The sequence below is a fragment of the Pristis pectinata genome, chromosome 2, assembly GCF_009764475.1.
Source record: "Pristis pectinata isolate sPriPec2 chromosome 2, sPriPec2.1.pri, whole genome shotgun sequence".
NCBI lineage: Eukaryota > Metazoa > Chordata > Chondrichthyes > Rhinopristiformes > Pristidae > Pristis > Pristis pectinata.
Genome location: NC_067406.1, coordinates 70,354,904 through 70,377,201, shown reverse-complemented (window position 1 = coordinate 70,377,201; position 22,298 = coordinate 70,354,904). Strand labels below are relative to the sequence as shown.

General features: G+C 40.2%; 1 protein-coding gene across 4 annotated transcripts in view; it reads right to left on the bottom strand.

Annotated features, from left to right (window-relative positions):
- The window catches only part of arap2 (ArfGAP with RhoGAP domain, ankyrin repeat and PH domain 2), a 286,956-nt gene that overhangs the window by 201,320 nt on the left and 63,338 nt on the right, over positions 1-22,298 (bottom strand). For all 4 annotated transcript variants that reach the window (XM_052039500.1, XM_052039491.1, XM_052039508.1 and 1 more), the window contains 4 exons: positions 15,693-15,778; positions 13,115-13,191; positions 8,789-8,865; positions 2,705-3,043 (listed from right to left, as the gene is read on the bottom strand). In XM_052039500.1, the coding sequence (XP_051895460.1) occupies positions 2,705-3,043; positions 8,789-8,865; positions 13,115-13,191; positions 15,693-15,778 (579 nt within the window). The remainder of the gene's footprint in view (positions 1-2,704; positions 3,044-8,788; positions 8,866-13,114; positions 13,192-15,692; positions 15,779-22,298) is intronic.

The following is a 22,298-nucleotide window of genomic DNA, read 5'->3' as shown; positions in this document are numbered from 1 at the left end:
CTTCTTCTATCAGGCAGAAGATACAGGAGCCTGAGAGCACATACCACCAGGCTCAAGGACAGCTTCTATCCCACTGTTATAAGACTATTGAATGGTTCCCTTATACAATATGATGGACTCCTGACCTCAAAATCTACCTTGTTATGACCTTATTGTCTACTCTGTATTCTGTTATTGTTTTATCCTGTACTACCTCAATGCACTATGTAATGAAATAATCTGTACGAACGGTATGCAAGACAAGTTTTTCACTGGTACGAGTGACATTAATAAACCAATACCAATAGTGGCTGTGGAGTGCAATTAAATACTTAATTTGCTTCCTATTTTGATGTCAGCTTCAACATATTTCTATTGAAAACTAATACTTCCACATTCATAACAAAACAGCATATGCAAAGCTCATCAAACTATTTTTCTACCCCCACTAACCTGTCTTCTCTCTTTTCCAGTTCTGATGAAGAGTCCCGGACCTGAAAGATTAACTGTTCCTCTTTCCAAAGATTCTGCTTGACCTGCTGAGCATTTTCGGTATTGTTTGTTTTTATTTCAGATTCCTAGCAGCTGCAGGTTTGTTTTTTTATATTTACAATTACACCATGCTACTGGTGACCATCTTTTATGGAAACAATAGGGAACAAGTTGATTTGCAAATTAAAGGAGCAGAGGGATTGCACAGTGTCATTAACCCACACTGCCTTGATCCAGTGAAGGCAACACACAAGCTGTTCATTGGAGCCCATTCCTTTCAGTGTGCAAGTGGCGGGCAATACCACCAGTGAAGCCAGCTGCTATAATGAAGCATGTGATTGACAATGTTTCAGCTTCCAATGCAGCACAAATTGAGGCCACCCCATTGCGTCCTACAACGCAAGCTCAGGCTGCAGCCCTCGTGAATTTGGATACCAGTACTCAGGAGGTATTGCTGAATATCACAGCACTCCAACAATCTGTCTACCAATACATTATTTGGAGCACCCTGTCACCCTGACAAGGGCTCAGTGGAGTACTAATCTGCCATCCTCTCACGATGGCAGCATTAATGACCTGTCCCTGCATTTCCCAGCACCTAGAATGATGCCCCTAATGCCAAGATGACACCTGCCAAATGTAGGCTCTTAAACCCAGAGTCAAAGCTGCTGAGGAGACCATCTTCAGCTGTGATTTCAATCAGCCAAGTGACAATCATGGGTGGGCATTGTGGAAAACATCCATGCAAGGTCGGTCAATTATTTGGTGTTTGTAAGTTACTTCTCATGGTTTGATATACAAACTTGCTTCTGTTTGGAATATTTCACAGTGGCCTTCACTTTTCCATTATAGCCAGGTGAACACCATGATGGCCAATGCCAAAGGGAATGCACCGTAGCAAAGGGGAGATGGATTTGTCTTCATTGGTATTCGCACACAATGGTGGAGGAACTCAGCAGGTCAGGCAGCACCTTTGGAGGGAAATGAACAGTTGACTTTTTGGGCCAAGACCCTTCATCAGGAGTCCTGGGGTGGTAGTGGAGGCAAATACTATAGGGGCTTTCAAGAGACTCTTAGATAGGCACATGAATGTGCAAGAAATGGAGGGATACGGACAGCGAGTAGGCAGAAGGCATTAGTTTAGTTCGGCAAAACAACAAATTTCACAAGCTATGTCAGTGATAATAAACCTGATTCTGATTAATAATTTAATTAGATTGGCAAAACATCATGGGCCAAAGGGCTTGTTCCTGGGCCGTACTGTTCTGTGTTCTATCAACAGAAACACTTCGATCTCCTGATACACCATTCCCTTTGAAAACAGCAAAAGTGGTGTGGAAGCATGAAACATTGCCTTGCAGGAGCCAGCATACCAAAGAAAATAATCAGTAACGAATGTCTGTGTAATTGATGATCTCTGTGAATAATCCAGGCTGAGGGAGCTAAATGCTTGATTCACTTAGAGGGTTGAGCATTTGGCTTGAGTTACATTATTAAGGTCTATTTCACATTGCTGGCATTAAATCAACATTGCAGTCTAACTGACATTACAACCTGCCGACTCTGCATACTTCCAGAGGATGACAGGATCGTATAGGTTTGCACATTTCCCAATAATTCACATTATAAAGTTTGTGATGTGCATGTAAACCTGGATGCAAAACAGCACTCCTGCACCCCAAAGCTAAACTTTACAGCTAAAATGCCAGATTCCTGGCAGTCATGAAATGAGAGGGCAAAGCATCAAGGATTAACTGGGACAAACAAGAGAGAACAGTAAATGCAGAAGTACCTGTGATGCAGTATTTCTCTCTTGGAGTAAACATGGAAATTGAACAGAAATGATCTCACACTTCTGCCCTTGGTCTGGATGCAGTGTACACCGCGAGCTGAAAGCACGTATTATATTGTTTGTTTCTCCCTCACTAGCTGGCAGTCACATACTGTTGGCTTAATTACAAATATCTGTTTTTGTGATAGTTTCTCAGCCCCAAATTACTGAGCCAAATGTTGGAAGTTTCTCAGCAAAAAAAGCAACTGGATAATTATATGTCAACCACACAAATGACTCATCATTTTAGATTGTGATACATTTTAGTGTCATATGACTGAGAAAAGAATAAGAATATTTCAAATGGGCAACAACTGTTTAAGCTTGAAGTTTGTGGTTAATGCTGAACAGAAGAAAGATACTTTTAAGCATGTATGCATAAAAAAATCATGATGATCTTACCCTTGTGGTGAGAGTTTATCCAGCCAACCTTCTTTTGTTTTCTTTGGCACACCATAGAAGCAAGCATAGGGTGATATTGAATCCTCATCTACATTCACTTCCCCATGGGAAGATTCTCCTGTGCAACTAGAGGATGGCAAATGACCTTCCTGGCAACCACTTGCTGCTTGAATGCTGCAATAATTTTTAGACAATGCCTGAACAGACGACCTCTGGTAGCAAATACTGTCATCTACCATGGAATATTCTGCTTCAGATTCTTCCTCTACTGTGCAATGGTCAGAGTGTGATACCGGCTGCTCAACATAGTCGGCATGCAAATTTGCACTTCGGCAGTTCCTGCAAATAAATAACATTATTATTTTTCTAATAAATGTTATTTTACTAACTCTAATAAACTGCAGTGTTATAGACCAGAATGCTTCATTAATGCTGGATACAGCTAATTTATTTCAAGTAACAGCAGCCAGGAATTCCACCGAAGATTACTAATTTAGAACAGAATATGTATTTATTTAAAACAAATCAGTAGCTAACAATAGGAGATCATATGTAGAAATGGATTTCTGATCGCTGAAAAAATGCATTTGGTACACAAATGTCTCCAAGGCGTTTCAAAGTGTTCCAGATGACAATAAAATTATTAACATAGAAACCGCAAGGCAAAAACAATCCTGTGACCTAATTAATCTTTTTGTCATCTTCCGTAGTCCCATGGGATCAAAGATGCCTTGCTTCCACTCCAGTTCCATGTGTTTTGAGGTAGCTAATGAGGCCAATGTGGAAACCTCTTCTAAAGATGAATCAGGATCTACACTGCTGTTTATTCTCCACAAACCCAGTAGCACCAGTCCTACATGTTTCCTATGCTTCATGTTCCTACAGCTCACTCTTCTTTAAGCATTGACCAGAATTATTTTCTCAACAGTTGCTTCATTCACTAAGGCCAATAAAACATTCCAATGTAATACAACAATCTATGTGAAACATCTTTCTAACAGCACCCAAATTCTAAATCCTCAATCAGCAATCTACAGAAGACCAGGCCCCTCAAATACTGCTACCTACCTCCAAACTCACAGATACGAAGCTCAACTCCCACTGTGTTTCTCCCTTTCTGAACTGCTTTCATATTCATTCATTAAGCTCCTAATACATAATCACTTCATCTTTTCCAACAGTTTTCTCTATGACATTTTGGCAATGCGTTTTGTTAAGGGTTTTGTTAAAATCCATGTATATCAATGTCAGCATGTCCTTCATCAAACAAGCCTACCGTTGCCACAAAGAGATCTGTGTTGATTATGCACAATCTTACTTCTGGAATTGTGTTAGCTCTCTTCACATTGGCATTAAGTAATTTCATTAATTAAAGATTCTAAAATTTTCTTCATCAGAGATGTAAAGTTGCCCATAATTACCCAGACTAATTTTTCTTTAAACTGGTATTATATTGACAATTACCTGGTTCTAGGACATATTTCCATTCCCAGTACAACTCAATACTTTTTCCAAATCTCTTCCAGATTCTTGTTTGCATAGTAAATAAATAAATTTCACAAAGTATTTAAGTATCTTCAACAATTTCTGATCATTTACTATTAACTCACTATTGTCTCTTTTTGGGCATCTTTGCCACTTCCATGATCCAGTTCAACTGCTTTCTTTAACACTTTGGTGGTTCTTTGTTCATTCTCATTGTTTTTCTTAGTTGGCTCCTCATTCAACATTTTAAATCAATCCTTTGCCATGTTTAATTTTGTTTTTTTTCCTATCCCTCTTGAACTGTTAATGTAAAGGCATGGAGATATTAAAGGGCTGTTGTTACCAGACTAAAGTCCCCTACTTTAAGCAGAAAGTCAGGGTCATATTTAGGCCACAGTGGTATTTACTAAGATGAGGAAAATGGAGGTTCTCCCCCCAGAAGTTAAAATAAAATTAACAATTATGAAGGACTTGGATGAAGGTAAGAGAAATAATTTTCACTGGTTACTCAGTCAATAAATGAAGGATGCAAGATTAAGGTAATCACTCAGCAACTGAGAATGATAGAGGTAAGGAGAAAACATTGCTTTTAAAAGCACACAAGGACTACTAGAAACAACACTAGAAGCAATGAAGCGTTAAACAAGGGAAGTGGATAAATATTGATAGGGCAATTTGAAGGGCAGTAGAACATGATTAAGTGGTTTTATTTAGCAGAGAGTGAAATTACAATACTTAAAATGGACACCAATTGTGACAGTTCAAACCTTTGAAGTGCTTTTGGAAGGTAGTCACCATTTCAAATCTTTTGGCAAACCTCAGGGCTCCTTCAGGTAACAGCGCTGGATGAGAGGTCCAGAGAAAGTGAATGGTGTTTGAGAAAATAGGGATTGGTGATATGCAAATGGACAGATTTGATCAATGCCGGAACATTTTGAGACACACTGGGAATGAAGAATTATTTTATTCATATCACTTTTGAGGAAGGTTTTTTAAAAAAAAACACCAAGGAAAGAAGAGAGAAGATTGGCAAGTTAAGAGTCGTAGAGTAATACAGCATGGAAGCAAGCCATTCAGCCCAACTCATCCATGCTGACCATGGTGCCCACCAAGCTGGCCCCATTTCCCTGTATTTGGCCCATATCCCTCTAAACCCCTCCTATACATCTACTTATGCAAATATCTCTTAAATGTTATTATTGTACCTTGCTCAACCACTTCCTCCGGCAGCTCACTCCATATACACACCACCCTCTGCATGAAGTTTCCCCTCAGGTCCCTTTTAAATCTTTCACCTCTCATCTTAAACCTATGCTTTCTAGTTTTTAGTTCCCCTTCTCTGAGAAAAAGATGATGTGTGTTCACCTTATCTATACCTTGCATGATTCTTACACCTCCATAAGGTCACACCTCAATCTCCTACATTCCAACATGTCCTGCCCAACATCTCCCTACAAGACAGGCCCTTAAGTCCTGGCAACATCCTCATAAATCTCTGCACTCTTTCTAGTTTAATGATGTTCAGAACCCAGTGACCCGGGTTCAATTCCTGCCACTGTCTGTAAGGAGTTTGTACGTTCTCCCTGTGTCTGTGTGGGTTTCCTCTGGGTGCTCCTGTTTCCTCCCACATCCCAAAGACGTACGGGTTAGGAAGTTGTGGGCATGCTATGTTGGCGTCAGAAGCATGACGACACTTGCGAGCTGCCCCCTGAACACTCTATGCAAAAAGATGCATTTCACTGTGTGTTTCGATGTACATGTGACGAATAAAGATACCTTACGTTATCGTTCCTATAACAGGGCGACCAAAACTGTACACAATGGTATTGAATTCCAGACAGCAAGAGAGGAGAGGATAAATAGACTTTCCAACAATGGTGGAATGAAGGCAAGTGCTCGAAAACCAGGGAATGCATTCAGGCCATATATCAGGAGAAGGCCATTGTCAAGGTGAAGTCAGACAATACAGTGATTTGAAAGCAAGATAAAGAATTTTGAATGCAATGTGTTTTAAGCAAGCAGAACTAGTGCTGGAAGGCAACCAAGCAGACTGCTGCATTTGAAAGGGCTAAAGTGCTAAGTGGTAAAGGTCCACCTTAGGGAAGCCACATCACAAAACATTGGAAAAATAAAGTCCCAAAATAACTGAACTACGAACTAAATTCAGGGAACCATGGAGGTGGGAAATGTCTCAAATGTGGATGGCATTGACTTTGGCAATGCAACATATATGGAGAAGGAATTGCATATTTAACAGCTAGGGTGTCAAAAAGACATTATGAAGATTGTATTAGAAGAGAAAGTAATCGTTACTTTAAAAGCATACCGATTGTACTAAGATAAAGAGTTTGTTCATGGGCCACTCAGCAGCTATACATGTAACAGAAAATAGGAACCATTACTAAAGGTGGCACAGATAAGCTCGAGTGTCACAAGGAGGTGGTGGTAAGGGAGAAAACTTTGGAACCCCAATTAAAAGGAACATAATAGATATTCACTAAAGAACATGGAGTAGGTGGCACAGTAATCCATGAACAAAGCAATTTCAACAAGTGGCAATCAGCAACCCAAATTTGGTTTTCAATCATGCCTATACAATTTAAGTTTTATTTTTAAAATGCTACCATGCTGTGGTTTCTGTCTCTTATTCAAGAAAAAAAGTCCCTGTAAATTATGTACATATTAAAGAAAACAATGCATTTTCTAAGACAAAGCTGTTATTTTATTTTAAATTTAACAGCTGTTGTGTATGAAATGAAACAAAGGCTACAAGGCTTTCAACAAATAAGGAGAGCATCCTAAAACTGATAAATGTTGTCAATCAACAGTGGATTCCATGGTGTTTCCTATAGATTTTAGAGGGAGCAGGGGGAGCTGGGCCAAGTTGTATGGTGCTGGGTTGAGATAATAGTACTGCACATTGAATCCAAATTTCATGTTTATTAATTCTACATTCCCTGCAAAAATTCCACTGGATGCCTTGCAATTACTGAAGTTACCTCAACCTTCCTCTCAGCACAAGGCACATTCCCAACTCCTACAGCAGCAAACCGACAAAAACACTATCACAAATTGGGCCACTGTGTCACATTAAGAGCTGCTATTTTCTCTGCACAGCCAGAGGCACAGAACCAGCAAGTCCCACTTTTATTTGTCACTTGCTGCCGAAACAATGCCATTTTAACAATGTTTGCACATGGAGAAATTCCAAGACACTGGAGAAATATTGGAAGGCAATTTTGAATGAAAGATAAATAATCATGACCATGTCCACATTTGTCAATACAAGCTTGCCTTTCCTTCCACACTGGAACCACTTTAAACTACCTGAGAGAGAAACTGTGGGGAAGGAGACTATTAAATCTATGGGAGAATATCACTAGGCAATAATATATTTAAAAATCAGTAGGTATATAGCTCTATCAACATGTCGATTCATTTGCCTACTCACACAGAACAATTACAAAGAAAAGCAAGCAGCATCCATTTAATCCTGCCTAATTATGGTAACACGTTTAGTTGTAGTCAGGATATTTCTGAGAATTTCTGATGAACTGTCTCAATGGTTCAGACTTTCCTGGTGCAATTGGACAATTCCTATAACACAAAGAATTATCACAGCACAGAAGGCCATTGAGTCCATCAAATCCATACTGGCTCTTAGTACAAAATCAGTTCAGTCCCATTTCCTCACACTTTTCAATTTATTTTCCCCTCAGGTCCGTATGCAAGTCCCGTTTGAAAGTTCTGATTGACTGAAATCAAATCAGATCTATCTTGCTGGCACGAAGCTCCAAATCATAACATTTCCCTTTGTAAAAAGATCTATTCTCTACAAAACCCTTGAACCTTCTGCCTATCATTTTGAACCTGCTGCCTATGGTTCTTGAATCATCTGCTCATGGAAAAGCTTCTCCTGATTGCCTTCTTTGTCTCAGGCTCCAAGAAATCACCCAAACAGCTCCAAAGAAAACAACCGCATCATCTCCAACCTACCCTCAATTAAACCATAAAATTCTCTCAACATCCTTTTATCTATCAGCATACTCTTTACATCCTTTCTGGAATGTGACAAAATAAACTGCATAGATTGTTTCAGCTGAGGCTTAACTGGTGGTTTATACTTTAAAAAGAACTTCACTGCTATGCCTCAATGAACAGAAATATTAAATATGTCTTCTTAACCATTTTACCCTCCTGTCCAGCTACAGCAACGAATACAAACTCCTATTCCTCTACACATCTGTACCCCACCATCTACTATATTTGCCCTGCTCACATACATTAACTCACATTCTCCCAGAAGAAATTCTTTTCATCACACATTCACCCACTCAAACATATTATGTGGATATAGAGTCCAATGGCATGAAGCAACCAACCATATAAGTGCATGAATTAGAATTCCCGATCGAAAGCTATGAACCAAACTCTAAATATTTCCCTGAAGTAAGGCAAAGGTCAAATATATTAACAGTGAAACACATATAAGCAGTACATAGAAAAACAATATAAACAGACATTGGATATGGCTATATTGGATACGTTTTTATGGATTAGTTATGATACAAAGAAAAGCAAATTATGAAATCTCTGTACCTCAGGTCATTGTTTGTCACTTGATCATTGTTCTGGCTTACTGATGTCTCCATACCAGGCAGCTGTTTCCTTAAAACCTAAAAGAAAATAGATTTATATAAATAACTGCAGAATTATTAAATATTTTAACAAATGAGTCTGCTGCCTTGCACTAGAAAGGATATCCAAGTGTGAACTGAAGTATAAAAATATTGAGCTGTAAATTTTCATGTCCTCTTCTACCTTGATCAGTTTGATCCACATTCATCACAAAGATCATTAGTTCCAGTTGCTTCTTTATATATATATATATCCAGTAAATTTTCCACATCAACAGAACTGGAATGCCTTGTTGGAATGTAGATAACTGCTAGACACGATGAACCATTAAAGCCAGAAAAGTGCACTGAAATTTTAGACCAGATCAAGTTGTACCAATTAAACAATTTGGATCCAGCCTTATCTTATTAACTGCTTCCTTAGTCCATCTGCAAAGAAATTGCAGAGGCATAGATGGTCATGCAAATAAAAAGGCAGAAATAACCAATTATCATCATCTTATCTTGTTTTTTGATAATTAGTTATTTTGGAACACGAGCACACTCTTAAAAGCAGAATGCTGGAGTGTTTACAGGAAATACTAGCACCACCCTATCTAAAAAAGACTAACAAGACAAAGCCCTACACTCCTACTTACCACTTATCACTTCCACAGCTCATATTATACAGTGTATACTTATTACAGCTGATATCTAAGAACTCATCAAGTTCCGATGGTGAACATTGGGGTTGATTTGTCTAACTTCTAATTGACACGGTAACAGCAAAGTGTTATACAGTTTCCAGGACAAAGACATTGGGCCAGATCGCATCAGGACACCTTGAACTTGAGTATACAGCCAAACATGGCAGTCCAAGAGTTGCTGAAGTCAAATGTCAGAGGAAAAGTACTGAGAACAGAGGATGTGGAAGCATTAACCATTCATGTGAATTAAGTCACCAGTCCTGTGGGGGAAGAAAGTGCTTCACATTTTATTTTATTTCAATGTTTTTAAGTCATAGGACATAGGACAGTACAGCAAAGGAACAGGCCCTCTGGCCCATGATGTCTATGCCAACCATGATGCCAATTTAAACAGCACATCTGCCTGCACATGGTCCATATCCCTTCATTCCTTGCATATCTAAATGCCTCAACCGTTGCTATCGTATCTGCTTCCATCACTTCCCTTGGCAGCATGTTCCAGCACCTACCACCCTCTGTGTAAATAAAAACTTGCCTCGTGTATGTCCTTTAAGCTTTCCCCCTCATCTTAATGCTATGCCATCTAATATTGACGTTTCCACCCTGAGAAAAAGACTATCTGCTGGCTTCATCTATTTTTGCCCGTTTCCATCTGTCATCCACCTGCCTCTTGTCTCCCAACTCCACCGCCCTCCCCTGCCCTACCTGGCTCGATCTGCCCATCATCCTTCACCCACCCCCTTGGTCCACCAATCACCTCTCACACCACTCCCCCTTTTCTCGATACTGGCTATCTCCCCTCCCCACCTTTAGTCTTGATGCAGAGTTTCAACACAAAACATTGATAATTCTTCCTTCCCCCCCACCCCCCCCCCCCCACACACACACAAATGCTACTTGACCTACCAAATTCCTCCAGCAGACTATTTGATACTCTATTTATCCGATCTAGGCCTCTCATAATTTTACATACATATATCAGATCCCCCTCAGCCTCCAATGCTCCAGAGAAAACAATCCAAGTCCATGGTCTCCTTATAGTAATACTCTCCCATTCAGGCAACATCCTGGTGAATCTCTTCTGCACCCTCTCCAAAGCCTCCACATCCTTCCTGTAACACAGTGACCAGAACTGCACACAATGCTCCAACTGTGCCCTAACCAAAGTTTTAAAGAGCTGCAATACGACTTCCTGACTTTTATACATAATGCCCTGATCAATTAAGGCAAGTGTGACGTATACATTCTTTACCACTTTCAGGGAGCTATGGATTTGTACCCCAAGATCCCTCTGCATCTCAATGCTCCGTAGGGTCCTGCCATTTACTGCATACCTTCCTCTTACATATGACCTCTCAAAGTTCAACACCTTACACTTATCTGGATTAAACTCCTTCTGCCATTTCTCTGCCCAACTGGGCTATACTATACCGTATCCTTTGACAACCTTCCTCACTCTCCACAATGCTGCCAATTTGTGTCAGCTGCAAACTTACTAACCAGCCCACTTGCAGTTTCGTCCAAATCATTTATACATATATCACAAATAAGAGACTCCAGCATTGATCCCTGCAGAACACCATTGGCTACAGACCTCTTGTCAGAATAACACCCCTCCATCACTGCCCGATCTCTTCTGTGGACAAGCCAATTTTGAATCCAATCTATCAAGTCACCATGGATCTCATGTGCCTTAAGCTTTTGGATCAGTCTACCATAAGGGGCCTTTTTGAATACTTTACTAAAGTCCATGTAGACAATATGCACTGCCCTACCCTCACCAATCATCTTCGCCACCTCCTCAAAAACTTAATTGTTTATAAGACCTGACTTCCCCACACAAAGCTCTGCTGACTATCCCTAATAGGATGTGTGTAGATCCTATCCTTAAGAATCTTCTGCGATAATTTCCCTACCACCGATGTAAGGCTCACTGGCCTATAATTTCCTGATTTGTCCCAAGGAACAACATTGGCTATTCACCAGTCCTCTGGAATATCACCTGTGGCAAAAGAGGATGTAAAGGTCTCTGTCAAGCCCCCAGCAATCTCCTCTCTTGCCACTCACAATAATTTGAGATAGATCCCATCAGGCCCTAGGGACTTATCCACCTTAATGTTCTTCGAGAGACTCAACACTTCCTCCTTCTTGACATCAACATGCCCTAGTATATCAGCATACTCCTCCCTCATCTCACTATCATCCATATCCTTCTCCTTGGTGAATAGAAATGCACTCATTTAGTACCTTGCCCACTTTCTCTAGCTCCAGGCATAAATTCCCTCCTTTGTCCTTGAGCAGTCCTACCCTCTCCCCAGTTACCCTCTCCTTTTCGATGTATGTATAAAACGCCTTGGGATTTTCCTTAATCCTACATGCCAAAGACATTTCACAGCCCCATTAGAATTCCTAATTCCCTATTTGAATTCTTTCCTGCTTCCTTTATATTCCTCAAGTCCCCGGCTGACGTCAGCTTCCTAAACCTTAAATTTGCTTCCTCCTTCTTTTTGACTAAATTTACAACATTTCTCATCACCCAAGGTTCCCAAACCTTGCCATCCTTGTTCTTCTTCCTCACAGGAACATGTTGATCCTGAATTATGACCAGCAGGCCTTGCTAGTCCCACATGTCAGCCATGGGCTTACCCAATAACAACTCCTCTCAACCTACTCTCCCCAGCTCCTGTCTAATACTGTTGTGATTAGTCTTTCCCCAATGTATCACTTCCCCTCAAAGTCCATTCTTATTCATCACCATCTGAAAACTGATGTCCATTTGATTTTTTTTCCTTAGAAAAGTTTCTAACTATTAGAAAGATTTAGAAATGGTAAAATAAGACTCTTTGGCAGGCAGTGAACTGTCAAAGGCTGTCAGTATACTCTGGCAGCCATATGTCAGGATACATCCACTCCCTAGGGAATCAGCTGGCCCAGCCCTCCTCACGTGGAAAAAGTGTGTGCGTGCAGGCAGGTGGAGATCATGGGTGGTGAATCAGGAGGCTCCAGGGCCATCCAACTCATTACAGTGTGTCCAATCATGTGCAGCTGTTATTGTGTGTGATGGATGCTACAGATTACCAACATTAAACTAAATTGTCAAAACATTTCCAACAAGGCTGTTAACTGACAAAGACTAGTCCCTGCTGCAATATCGAGATGGTAGAAGATTAAAGCAGAATTTCCTCATTTAATTTTGATGAATTCAAGATCCCTCCAGATTAAACCTTGTTAGTTTCATGCAATTCCTCTTTATTGTTTAAAAAAATGCTTGGCAATCATCAGATACAAGGCATAATGTACCTATCAAAATCACTTCTATCAATTTCGGGAACCTCAGGAGATTCTATTATATGCAACAACAATACAGTAGGCAAAACCAGTTTACTTTGTTGCATTACAGATAGAAGTACATTGATAGTGATTGTCAGCAAATAAGCATTAATGTGAACCAATTTTTTTTATATTTCCCCTGACAGAATGTAATCTTAGTAACGACTACATTGCACAGGGAATTTAGCAGGTCTGCAAACTCATCAGTCAGTTATAGCCTTCCTTTAAATGCTAGCCATTTTGCGTTTTGTTTAGTAACCAAACTGACTCACCTGGCAGCTTTCGGATTTGTGGTGCAGGAATGTTTCACCGTACGGGGTGATAGGAGAAGGCATGTCTCCATCAGCTCCTTAGAAAAAGAAAAGGAATGAACCCAATGTCATATGTACTAACTTCTGTGATAACAAATCAGCAGCCAATATCGAAACTAAAAAGGCAAAGATCATACAGATAACTGTCAATGCAATAAATTTTCTATTTTCTTTTCATTAATGCATCAGATGTCTGTTCTGGCCAAATTGATGGGCACAAGACCCAAGAAATTTTGTTGCACACTGTGATGTTGACAGGAACATAGCTGGCTATCAGAGGCAAGACTAATCCCTTCCTCAACAAATATTCAGAGAAGCTTTGGAGAGTGAGCAGAAGTGGAAATATTGTTAGGTTCTATGCTTCCCTACATCCGGACAGAGAGGACAGCAGCAACACCCACCTGGAAAATCCTCAACCCCTCAATGAGCATGCTCCATTTAAATAGCAGTAGGTTCATGACGCCACCAAGGAGTTAAGTGAGAAAAGTAATAGATAAGGAGAAGCTCTCCCCATGGGCTGGGTGAATGGACAGATCGCCCTTCAAGCCAGAAAGAGAGCACAAGCTGGAACTAACTTTGCATAATGCTTTTCTCTAGAATCAAACATGAATTATTTTCTTTTTCCAGATCCTGCATGTTAATATCACATATTTTTCTTCAGCCTAATGCCAAAGCACTTCTGATTTGTTCACAATGTTGCATATGCAAAGAATAAACTGGACTAAACACTGCTCCAAGCAAAGAGAATTGTCCATTAAAGTGTAAATTGGAAATCACAAATGCACTACATAATGGAATTAAATTAAAAAGGTAACCACAGATTCCTGTAACCATAAAGGTCAGGACGGGGCACATTCTTAAAATACCGTGAAATTTTGGTGAAATTATAAAACTGAATTAAAAGATGATAACTCTGGAGACTGTAATTATTTCTCCCAATACTGGTCATACAATATTTAAAAGGATTCAGATTTTTAACAAAGCAAAAGAAAATGCTCTTTGTATTCAAATCTCAATTTTGAACCAGCAACCTCCAAACATACCTCAAACAAACTTAATCCTCCCCAGTCAGATTGTTAATTTAAGATCAATATGCAGGAAACCCTGGGTTGTGAAGCTGTATAATGAGTGGTGAGAGAAGTCACATTCGCATCAATGCGTCCCGAATTTAAACAAAACTGTACTAGAGAATCCACACCAGTTCATTAACCTTGTACATCACCCAGTCACCATTGTACATAGCTATGAAAATGGCATACTTGTATTCTACTATCAATTCTCTCAAACTAACAGTGGAAAAATATCAACTACAGAGCCACCACTATTGTTTCAGCAACTGTTGTTCAGTCATCCACTTGTGGGGCAGGAATTTTAAAAATTACACAGAGGAATAGGATCAAAAAACAAACTGCTGGAGAAACTCAGCAGGTTGAGCAGCAGCTGTGGGGAGAAAGGAATTGTCGACATTTCAGGTCATGACAGTTCATGAGAGGGAAGATAGCCAGATAAAGACAGGAGGAGGTGCGAGGCAGGGGCCGGTAGATGATAGGTGGACCGAGGAAAGGTGAGGAATGACTGGCAGGAGAGCCAAGTGGGGGAGAGTTAAGGGTGGAGTTGGGAATGAGAGACAGATGAGTGATAGGTGGAAGCAGACAAGGGAAAAGAAAGAGGCAGCTGGAGCCAGGTGGGAGGAGGGGAAGGTAAAGGTGGAGACAGAGGCCGGAGGGTAATGAGCAAGGACACAAAGGCTGAAAGTGCTGGAATCTGATAAGTAAGGAAGGACATAATAGGAACCATTAAGGGGGAGTTGAAGGGCAGATGGAACACTGTTGGTGAAGTGTGTGGGTAAATGAATGGATGGAACCAGGAATGGGAAGGGGATGAAAATGGGTGGCTGAGGCGGGGTAGAAAATGGAATAATGGAATAAAAATGGGAAGACTGAAAGTGGATTGGAAGGAGAGAGGTGGGGGGTTAGGGGAACACAGAAGGTAAGGGTTACCCAAAATTGGAAAATTCAATGTTCATACCATTGGGCTGCAGACTACCCAGGCAGAACATGAGGTGTTGTTCTTCTATTGAGTTGGGCCCCAGCTGGAAGTGGGGTAGGCTAAGGATGGACAGGTTAGTGCGGGAATGAGAAACTGGGAGCTCGGGATGTTCACTGAGGAGAAAGAGCGAGTGCTCTGCAAACTTGTTGCCCAGTCTGCACTTGGTCTTGCCAATGTAGAGGAGGACACATCAGGAAAACCAAATGCCATAGGTAGGGTTGGGGAGGAAAAGGATGCCTCCAATCACTAGATTCCCAGACATAATTACACCCATCACAATAAATTGTCTCATATCAACCCTCAAATTGCCAGGTGGGGGTGGGGGTGGGGGTGGGGGTGGGGGTGGGGGTGGGGGAAGAAAAACAAAAGACAGCAAAATACTATTTACAGGTGCAAATGTCTGAGTTTTGAATAAAAGTATTTACGAAGAGAACTGGAAAGCCATGGGAACTGTGCATCCACCGAAGTCAAGTCAAGAAGGTTTACTTACTGAACACATCAGCCAACAATGGGTTTTGAGGGCAGTCACAAATAGGAAAGTGCGAGAGGTTGACGTTTCTCCTTTTCAGTAAGGAACTATAGTTGGAGACAAATGGGGATGTAAAAAGATAATTGTGATAGCATGAGCTTTTCAATGTATAACTAGTGATTAAAAACTCTATGCAAAAACACACCTAGTTCTCATATACAATCTCTGATTATTAAAATAAATTGGTTAGCAGCAGAATTCTAAAACCAGACCTTATTATAACTCTGTATTCTATAACCTACAAGTTAGTTCCACTTTTTTTTAAAATGCATCCACTCCAGTATCATATAAAATTATAGAGGATTTTTTGTATCCTCAGGAATCTACAGTTGTTCTTGAAGTGTGTTTACTGTTAACAAATATGGCAGTTAAATTGCATTGAGAAAGACCCTAAAAAAAAAACAAAAGGGTTTAATATCTCTGCTGTAAAGAAGCAACATCGTGGGACTCCTCCCATTCTACAGTAAAACCTCATCCCAGATGTTGGTCTTGATTTTGCCAATGTAGGGATTGAGTACATCAAAAGAACTGTTGAGTGGACAATAACTAGGGGCAATAATTTAAGATAATTGTTGAAAGGGGAAGTTGAAAACTTTTTTCACTCAGTGATGGAATTCTGCAACTCACTGGCTGATAGGATGGTAGCGGCAAAGACCTCCATGAAACTCATGTAGCAGTTTAATGGGTTCTTAATGTGCTCCAACCTGAAGGACCAAGAGCAGTGGAGAAGGACTGGATAGACCATTTTTATTTGGATTGGCATGGACACTATCCTGATTTACCTTCTTCAGTGCCATAAATTTGATGGTGGGGCTAATAGTTCTCATCCTCATACTTGGGTAACACTTATCATGGAATGCTTACGTGAACTTATTTAGATACCTTGCATATTGAAAAGACCAACTATCCCAGACAGCTTTACCACAGGCTCAAAAGCCCTTGCTGAGATGAAGCAACAGTACATTCCTTGCTTAGCAAATGTTGTTTCTCTGTTTAAAAAAGGCAAGAGGCAAGCCAGGAAATTATAGTCTGCTGAGCCTTACATCAGGGGAAATTATTGGAGAAGATTCTTAGGGATAGGATCTACTCACATCTGCTAAAGCATGGGCTTATTAGGGATAGTCATGTTGCAGCTGTATAAAACTTTGGTTAGGCCACATTTGGAGTATTGTGTGCAGTTCTGGTTGCCGCATTACAGGAAAGATGTGCAGAAGAGATTCACCAGGATGTTGCTTGGATTAGAGATTATTAGCTATAGGGAGAGGTTGCATAAACTTGGATTGTTTTCTTTGGAGGGTCAGAGGCTGATGGGGCATCCTGAAGGAATTATTTAAAATTATGAGGAACATAGATAGGGTAGATAGAGTCCTTTTTTCCCTAGGGTAGAAATGTCAAATACTAGAGGGCATAGCTTTAAGCTGTGAGGGGGAAGTTTAAAGGAGATTTACACAGCATTTTATTTTCCCTTTCTTTTACACAGAAAGTAGTAGGTGACTGGAATGCACTGGTAGGGGAAGTGGTGGGAGCAGATACAATAGTAATGTTTAAGAGGCATTTAAGACAGGCAGATGAACATGCAGGGAATGGAGGGATATAAACCATGTACAGGCAGATGGGATTACTTTGGATTGGCATCAAGGTCAGCACAGACATTGTGGGCAGGGAGGCCTTTTCCTGTGCTGTTCTGTTCCATGTTCTACGTTCTAGCCAGACGAATAGGCTGCAAACAACATGACAGGGAAGTCCTCAAAAGAGATCTAGAATGCCATCAATCTCCCATAATAAACAAACTACAAGTAACAAGATAAAGCAAGGTATAATACTGTACACAAAGTTTCACATGAGAAGTCAACAACTTAACATCAATATTCTTTCCATTAGAGACAGCAAACTTGTGTCTATTACAGTAATCACTGTAGTTTCAAGTTCTGGGCCAACTTCAAAGTTATGAGTCAGCTTGTTAACTCTGTAACAGCTACGGGTTCCTTGAAGGAGTTGAAAAAATACATTTGCACCACATACATTTCCAGTCAGTCTCTGAAATCCCTCAAGTAAAATGCCTGCCAATTTCAGCTTCATGCTGGTTTTTGGATTTCAACATAACTGATATCACCTTGTATAAATAGACAACTAATTGACTGCTCATTTCAAACTTTACAGTGCTATTTCTTTATTTGTTCACAAGATACGGATGTCATAGGTCACTTATTTTCCATCTCTAAATTGCTGCCGAACTGAGCACATGGTTAGGAGCAAACTACATGAGGGATCAGGAGTTCCGTATCAGCCAAAGTAAGGATTTCCTTCCAAGACCATTCATGAACCAGATGGGTTTTTAAACACAATCCCATAGTTTTATGGTTATTATTACCGAGCCTAGCTTTAATTCCAGATTTGTTGGCTGAACACAAAGCAAATGAGTGCAGATAATAGACAAATGAAGCAGCTTGGAAAAAATGTTGGACTGCAATAAGACAGGGTACAATACAAAGTAGAAAATTTTAACACTGCACCATATAAACCACAAACTACCAACTACAGAAAATTACTGTAAACTCCACACTTTCAATATAAAACTTAGTTATTTTTTTGGAAACACTCAGCAGGTCAGGCAGTATCAGATGGATTTCCTGCATTTTGTGTTTTTCAGATTTCCAGCATCAGCAGATTCTGTTTCTCTGTTAATTTTTTTAAATGTTTTTAATGGTTATAGGCCAATTTTACTTTATTACTAAGATATGTTTCGATGAGTTCAATTATTTTCAACAACTTCAACAAGAGTTCGTAATCAGCTCTCACTATCAGTGACATTTAAAAGCTGTTAGAAAAGCTTCCCTGTTTTGACTGGAGGTGAAGTTCTGCCCCCAGCCTTGCCTTCAGAGCAAGGGCAAGGCCTCACTATGCTTGCTTCTCAATTCCCAGGGATGAAGAGTCAGCTTGTTCGGTTAAGTGCAGAGGAGCAGGGACCACAGGCCGTGTCTATCAAAGCACTTTTGGGAGAGGAGAGAGGAAAATCCCAAGATGCTCAGAAATGTCAGATCAGTCATAGAACATTATTTTTTTCTGAATTTTCAAAAATCATATCGCATTAGATCATTGTTGAACACAATATAGAATAAGTACTTACTGAGAGCTTAATCTCTGCCTCAGCACTCAAGTCATTCCAACCTACACAATCAATAGACGTTTCTTAACAAGTGCATTTTGTGAAATATTTCCAAAGAGTGGAAAAGGGGGGGGGGGGAGGGGTGGCAACAAAATATACTTAAGATTTTAATTATCTGGACTAACTGCAATGTGTATGTACTTGACACATCTCCTTAGGGAAGTGCTACATGGACATGGTGCGGTAGTTAGTGCTACTTTCACACATTTCCACCCACCCTGACCTCCAGTGTTATCTGCATGGAGTTTGTGCATTCTTCCTGCGACAGCATGGGTTTCCTTCGAATGCTCCAGTTTCCTCTCACATCCCAAATGCATGTTGGCTGGTTAATTGGCTACTGTAAATTGTCTCTAGTACAGGTAGGTAATAGGAGAATTTTGGAGATTTGATGGGCACATTGGAGAGAATAGGTTACAGGGAAAGAAGGAGGAGTATGGGACTAATGGAATGGCTCTAAGAACCAGCATAAGAGACTGAATGGCCTCTGGTCTCTTTCTACATCAGAAGAAAATGAGAGAAAATATAAGTCACAACTAATGCTGAATAGAATTCTCTCTTTGATTGAAAAGCATCTGTCAAGAATCACATAGAATAAGGATTCTCAAGGTTACACATGGTGCCCACCGCTTATGGAACCCCAGCAGGATATCAACACACTTGTAAGAACAAGAAGAAGTTGGCTTGAAAAGAAAGATTGTAGAAATACATCAAAGCCCTTCCAGGCAAATATCTGCATCAAGGCCAACAGAAACTTTAGCAAGAATGTACAGATTCTGTGGCACATTACCAATTAAGTGGAATGCTAGTGGTTTCTAAAAGGGTTGGAAATAAAGAAAACTTGCATTTTATATAGTGCCTTTTATATCTCTTTCAGGGTGTCCATTATCCTTCACTTGTACAGTGCTTTGATCAAAGCGCATCAGGAGTACTTGATTCAGGTTTTGGTTGTCACATCTTAAGAAGGGCAGAGCACTATGCAGATTCACCAAAATTTACCAGTGATTAGATGGCTAATTTGCGAGGCCATAACTAATGGTTTGAATTCCCCAGGCTAGTCAAAGTGTTTGGAAAGAATTCAACAGAATTGATACAAAAACAATCCTTGAAAGGAGAAATAAAGAGCCAGGAAATGTGATCTTTAAATTAGACATTTAAAAAAAAGGGGATGAAAATCAGGAACCACCATGTCCACATAAAGGCAAATAGAATAGAATTTCTCTGCTACCCCCTCCAAAAAAAACCGTGGATGCAGGAATAATTGAAACTTTGGGACAGAGATCAAAGACTGTCGATAAGGGTATCAAAAGCAGGGAAAGCAGTTGGCAAGTGGTGCTAGAGTGCCAATTTGCCAAGATCAAATTAAATGGCAGACAGGACCAAGGGTTGAATAGTCTACTTCTGATTCTAAGCCATCTTAAAAATAACGTGCTATGGAGGAAATCTTCGGATGTGAAAACAGTGGTAGTTTAGAGAAGTGAACAATAAACTCACCAAAGTGATTGTGGCAGGAAGGGGGCAGAGAATGCAACGAGCCAAAACAGATACCACAAAAGATCATTGACAGAGATTTAGAGTCAACAGAAAGTCAAATTAACTGCAGTCAGAAGTCCATTGCTAATTGGCCAGCTAACTTGTTAACCTCTAACCACCACGGCCACAATAGCCAACCAGAGGGGAGTTTGGTAAGTGGTTGGGAGCCAGAGGGTGGAATCAAAGGGAAAAACGCAAAGCTAGAAACAGAAGGTAGAGATTACAGTGAGGGGGATATTCAGGAAGGAAAGGGCAATCATACAGGACAACGGCAGCCAGAGTGTTTCTGGAAAAGGCAGAGCATACAAACATAAGAGTGCACCAGTAAATAGAGTCAGTCAGGAAAGATGATAAGATGAAATTAAAGGCAAAAAAGCAGAAAGAAATGGGGAAGACAGTTCAGACTGGATTAAGTCAGCATAAGGATTTTAAGGTAGTCAGTGAAAATGGAAATGATACAATTCAGCATGCATGATATTATGCAAACTGCAGTAAATAAGGTCAGGGAACAGGCATAGATGGCCCCATTGGAATATGATGTGGTGGCAACAACAGAAATTTGGCTCAGAAATGGGCAGGACTGGGCATTAACTATTCCTGGATACAGGGTGTTCAGGAATGATAGGGAAGGAAAGTGAGGTGGAAGGGTAGCAGTATTGATTAAAGAGTATTTTATAGTGCTGCAGAGGGAGGATCATGCAGAAGGGTCAAAGGCAGAATCTGTAAGGTTAGAGCTAAGAAATAGTAGAAGGAACATTCCACTGCTGAGCATATTCTATAGGACAATGAGTGGGACAGATATAAAGGTGCAAATAAACTGGGAGAACATAGAAAAGTGCCAAAACCATAGGACAGTTATAATGGGGGACTTCAGTTATGTAAACTGGGATAGTAATAGAGTTTAGAAACTCTTTACTCTTGGCTCTTAAGTGAGTCCAGGATGTTACTAGAGAACTATATTTCTGGTCCAACAAGGAATGAGGGATTGCTACATCCAGTAGTAGGGAATGACACGAGTCAAGAGCACAATGTTTCGTTTGGGGAACATTTAAGAGGTAGTGAACAGGATTTAGGTTAGCTATATGAAAAGCAAGAAGGAGCAATCCAAGGTAAATATGATTATTTGGAGGAAGGTCAATTTCAATGGGATGAGAGTCGATCAGGGCCAGAAAATTGGAACCTGAAGTTGACAAGCAAAACTGTAGCAGAACAATGGGTTGCCTTTAAATAAGTGATTGTTCAGGGAAGGCTGAGCTCCATTCCCACGAAGAGCAAATGAAGAACCAAACCCAGAGCTCACTGGATGACAAAAAGAGTTAAAGAAAGTTAATACAAAAAAGGTTGCTTATGTTAAGCTTCTGGTTGTAAGAATTGGGCTGATTAGAAATGAATCAGAGGGAAATGAAAACAAAAATAAGAGAGCAAAGAAAGCTTATGAGAAAAGATTAGCTGCCAACATATATAAAAAAAATCCAAAACATTTCTTAAGGTGGTTCATGGAGAAGCAGGACAAAAATTAGACTTTGCACATGGGTGCTGAGGGCAGCATTTTAAATAAGTGCTCTTCATCTGTTTCCAACAAGGAATAGGTTGCTTCTAAACTAAAAAATAAGGATAGTTGAAACCCTAGATTTGTTAAAAGTTGACAGCATGAAGGTATTAGAAGAGTAGACTGGACTTAAAATAGGTACGTCACCAGAAGCAGATGGGATGCATCTTAGAACTTTGAGAGACGGACAGGAGGAAATCGCCAGTATACTGATTATAATCTTTCACTGCTCTTTGCATACAAGGATGGTGCCAGAGGACAGGAGTCTGGAAAAATGTTACTCCTATCTTCAAAACAGGGAGCAAGGACAAGCCCAGCAACT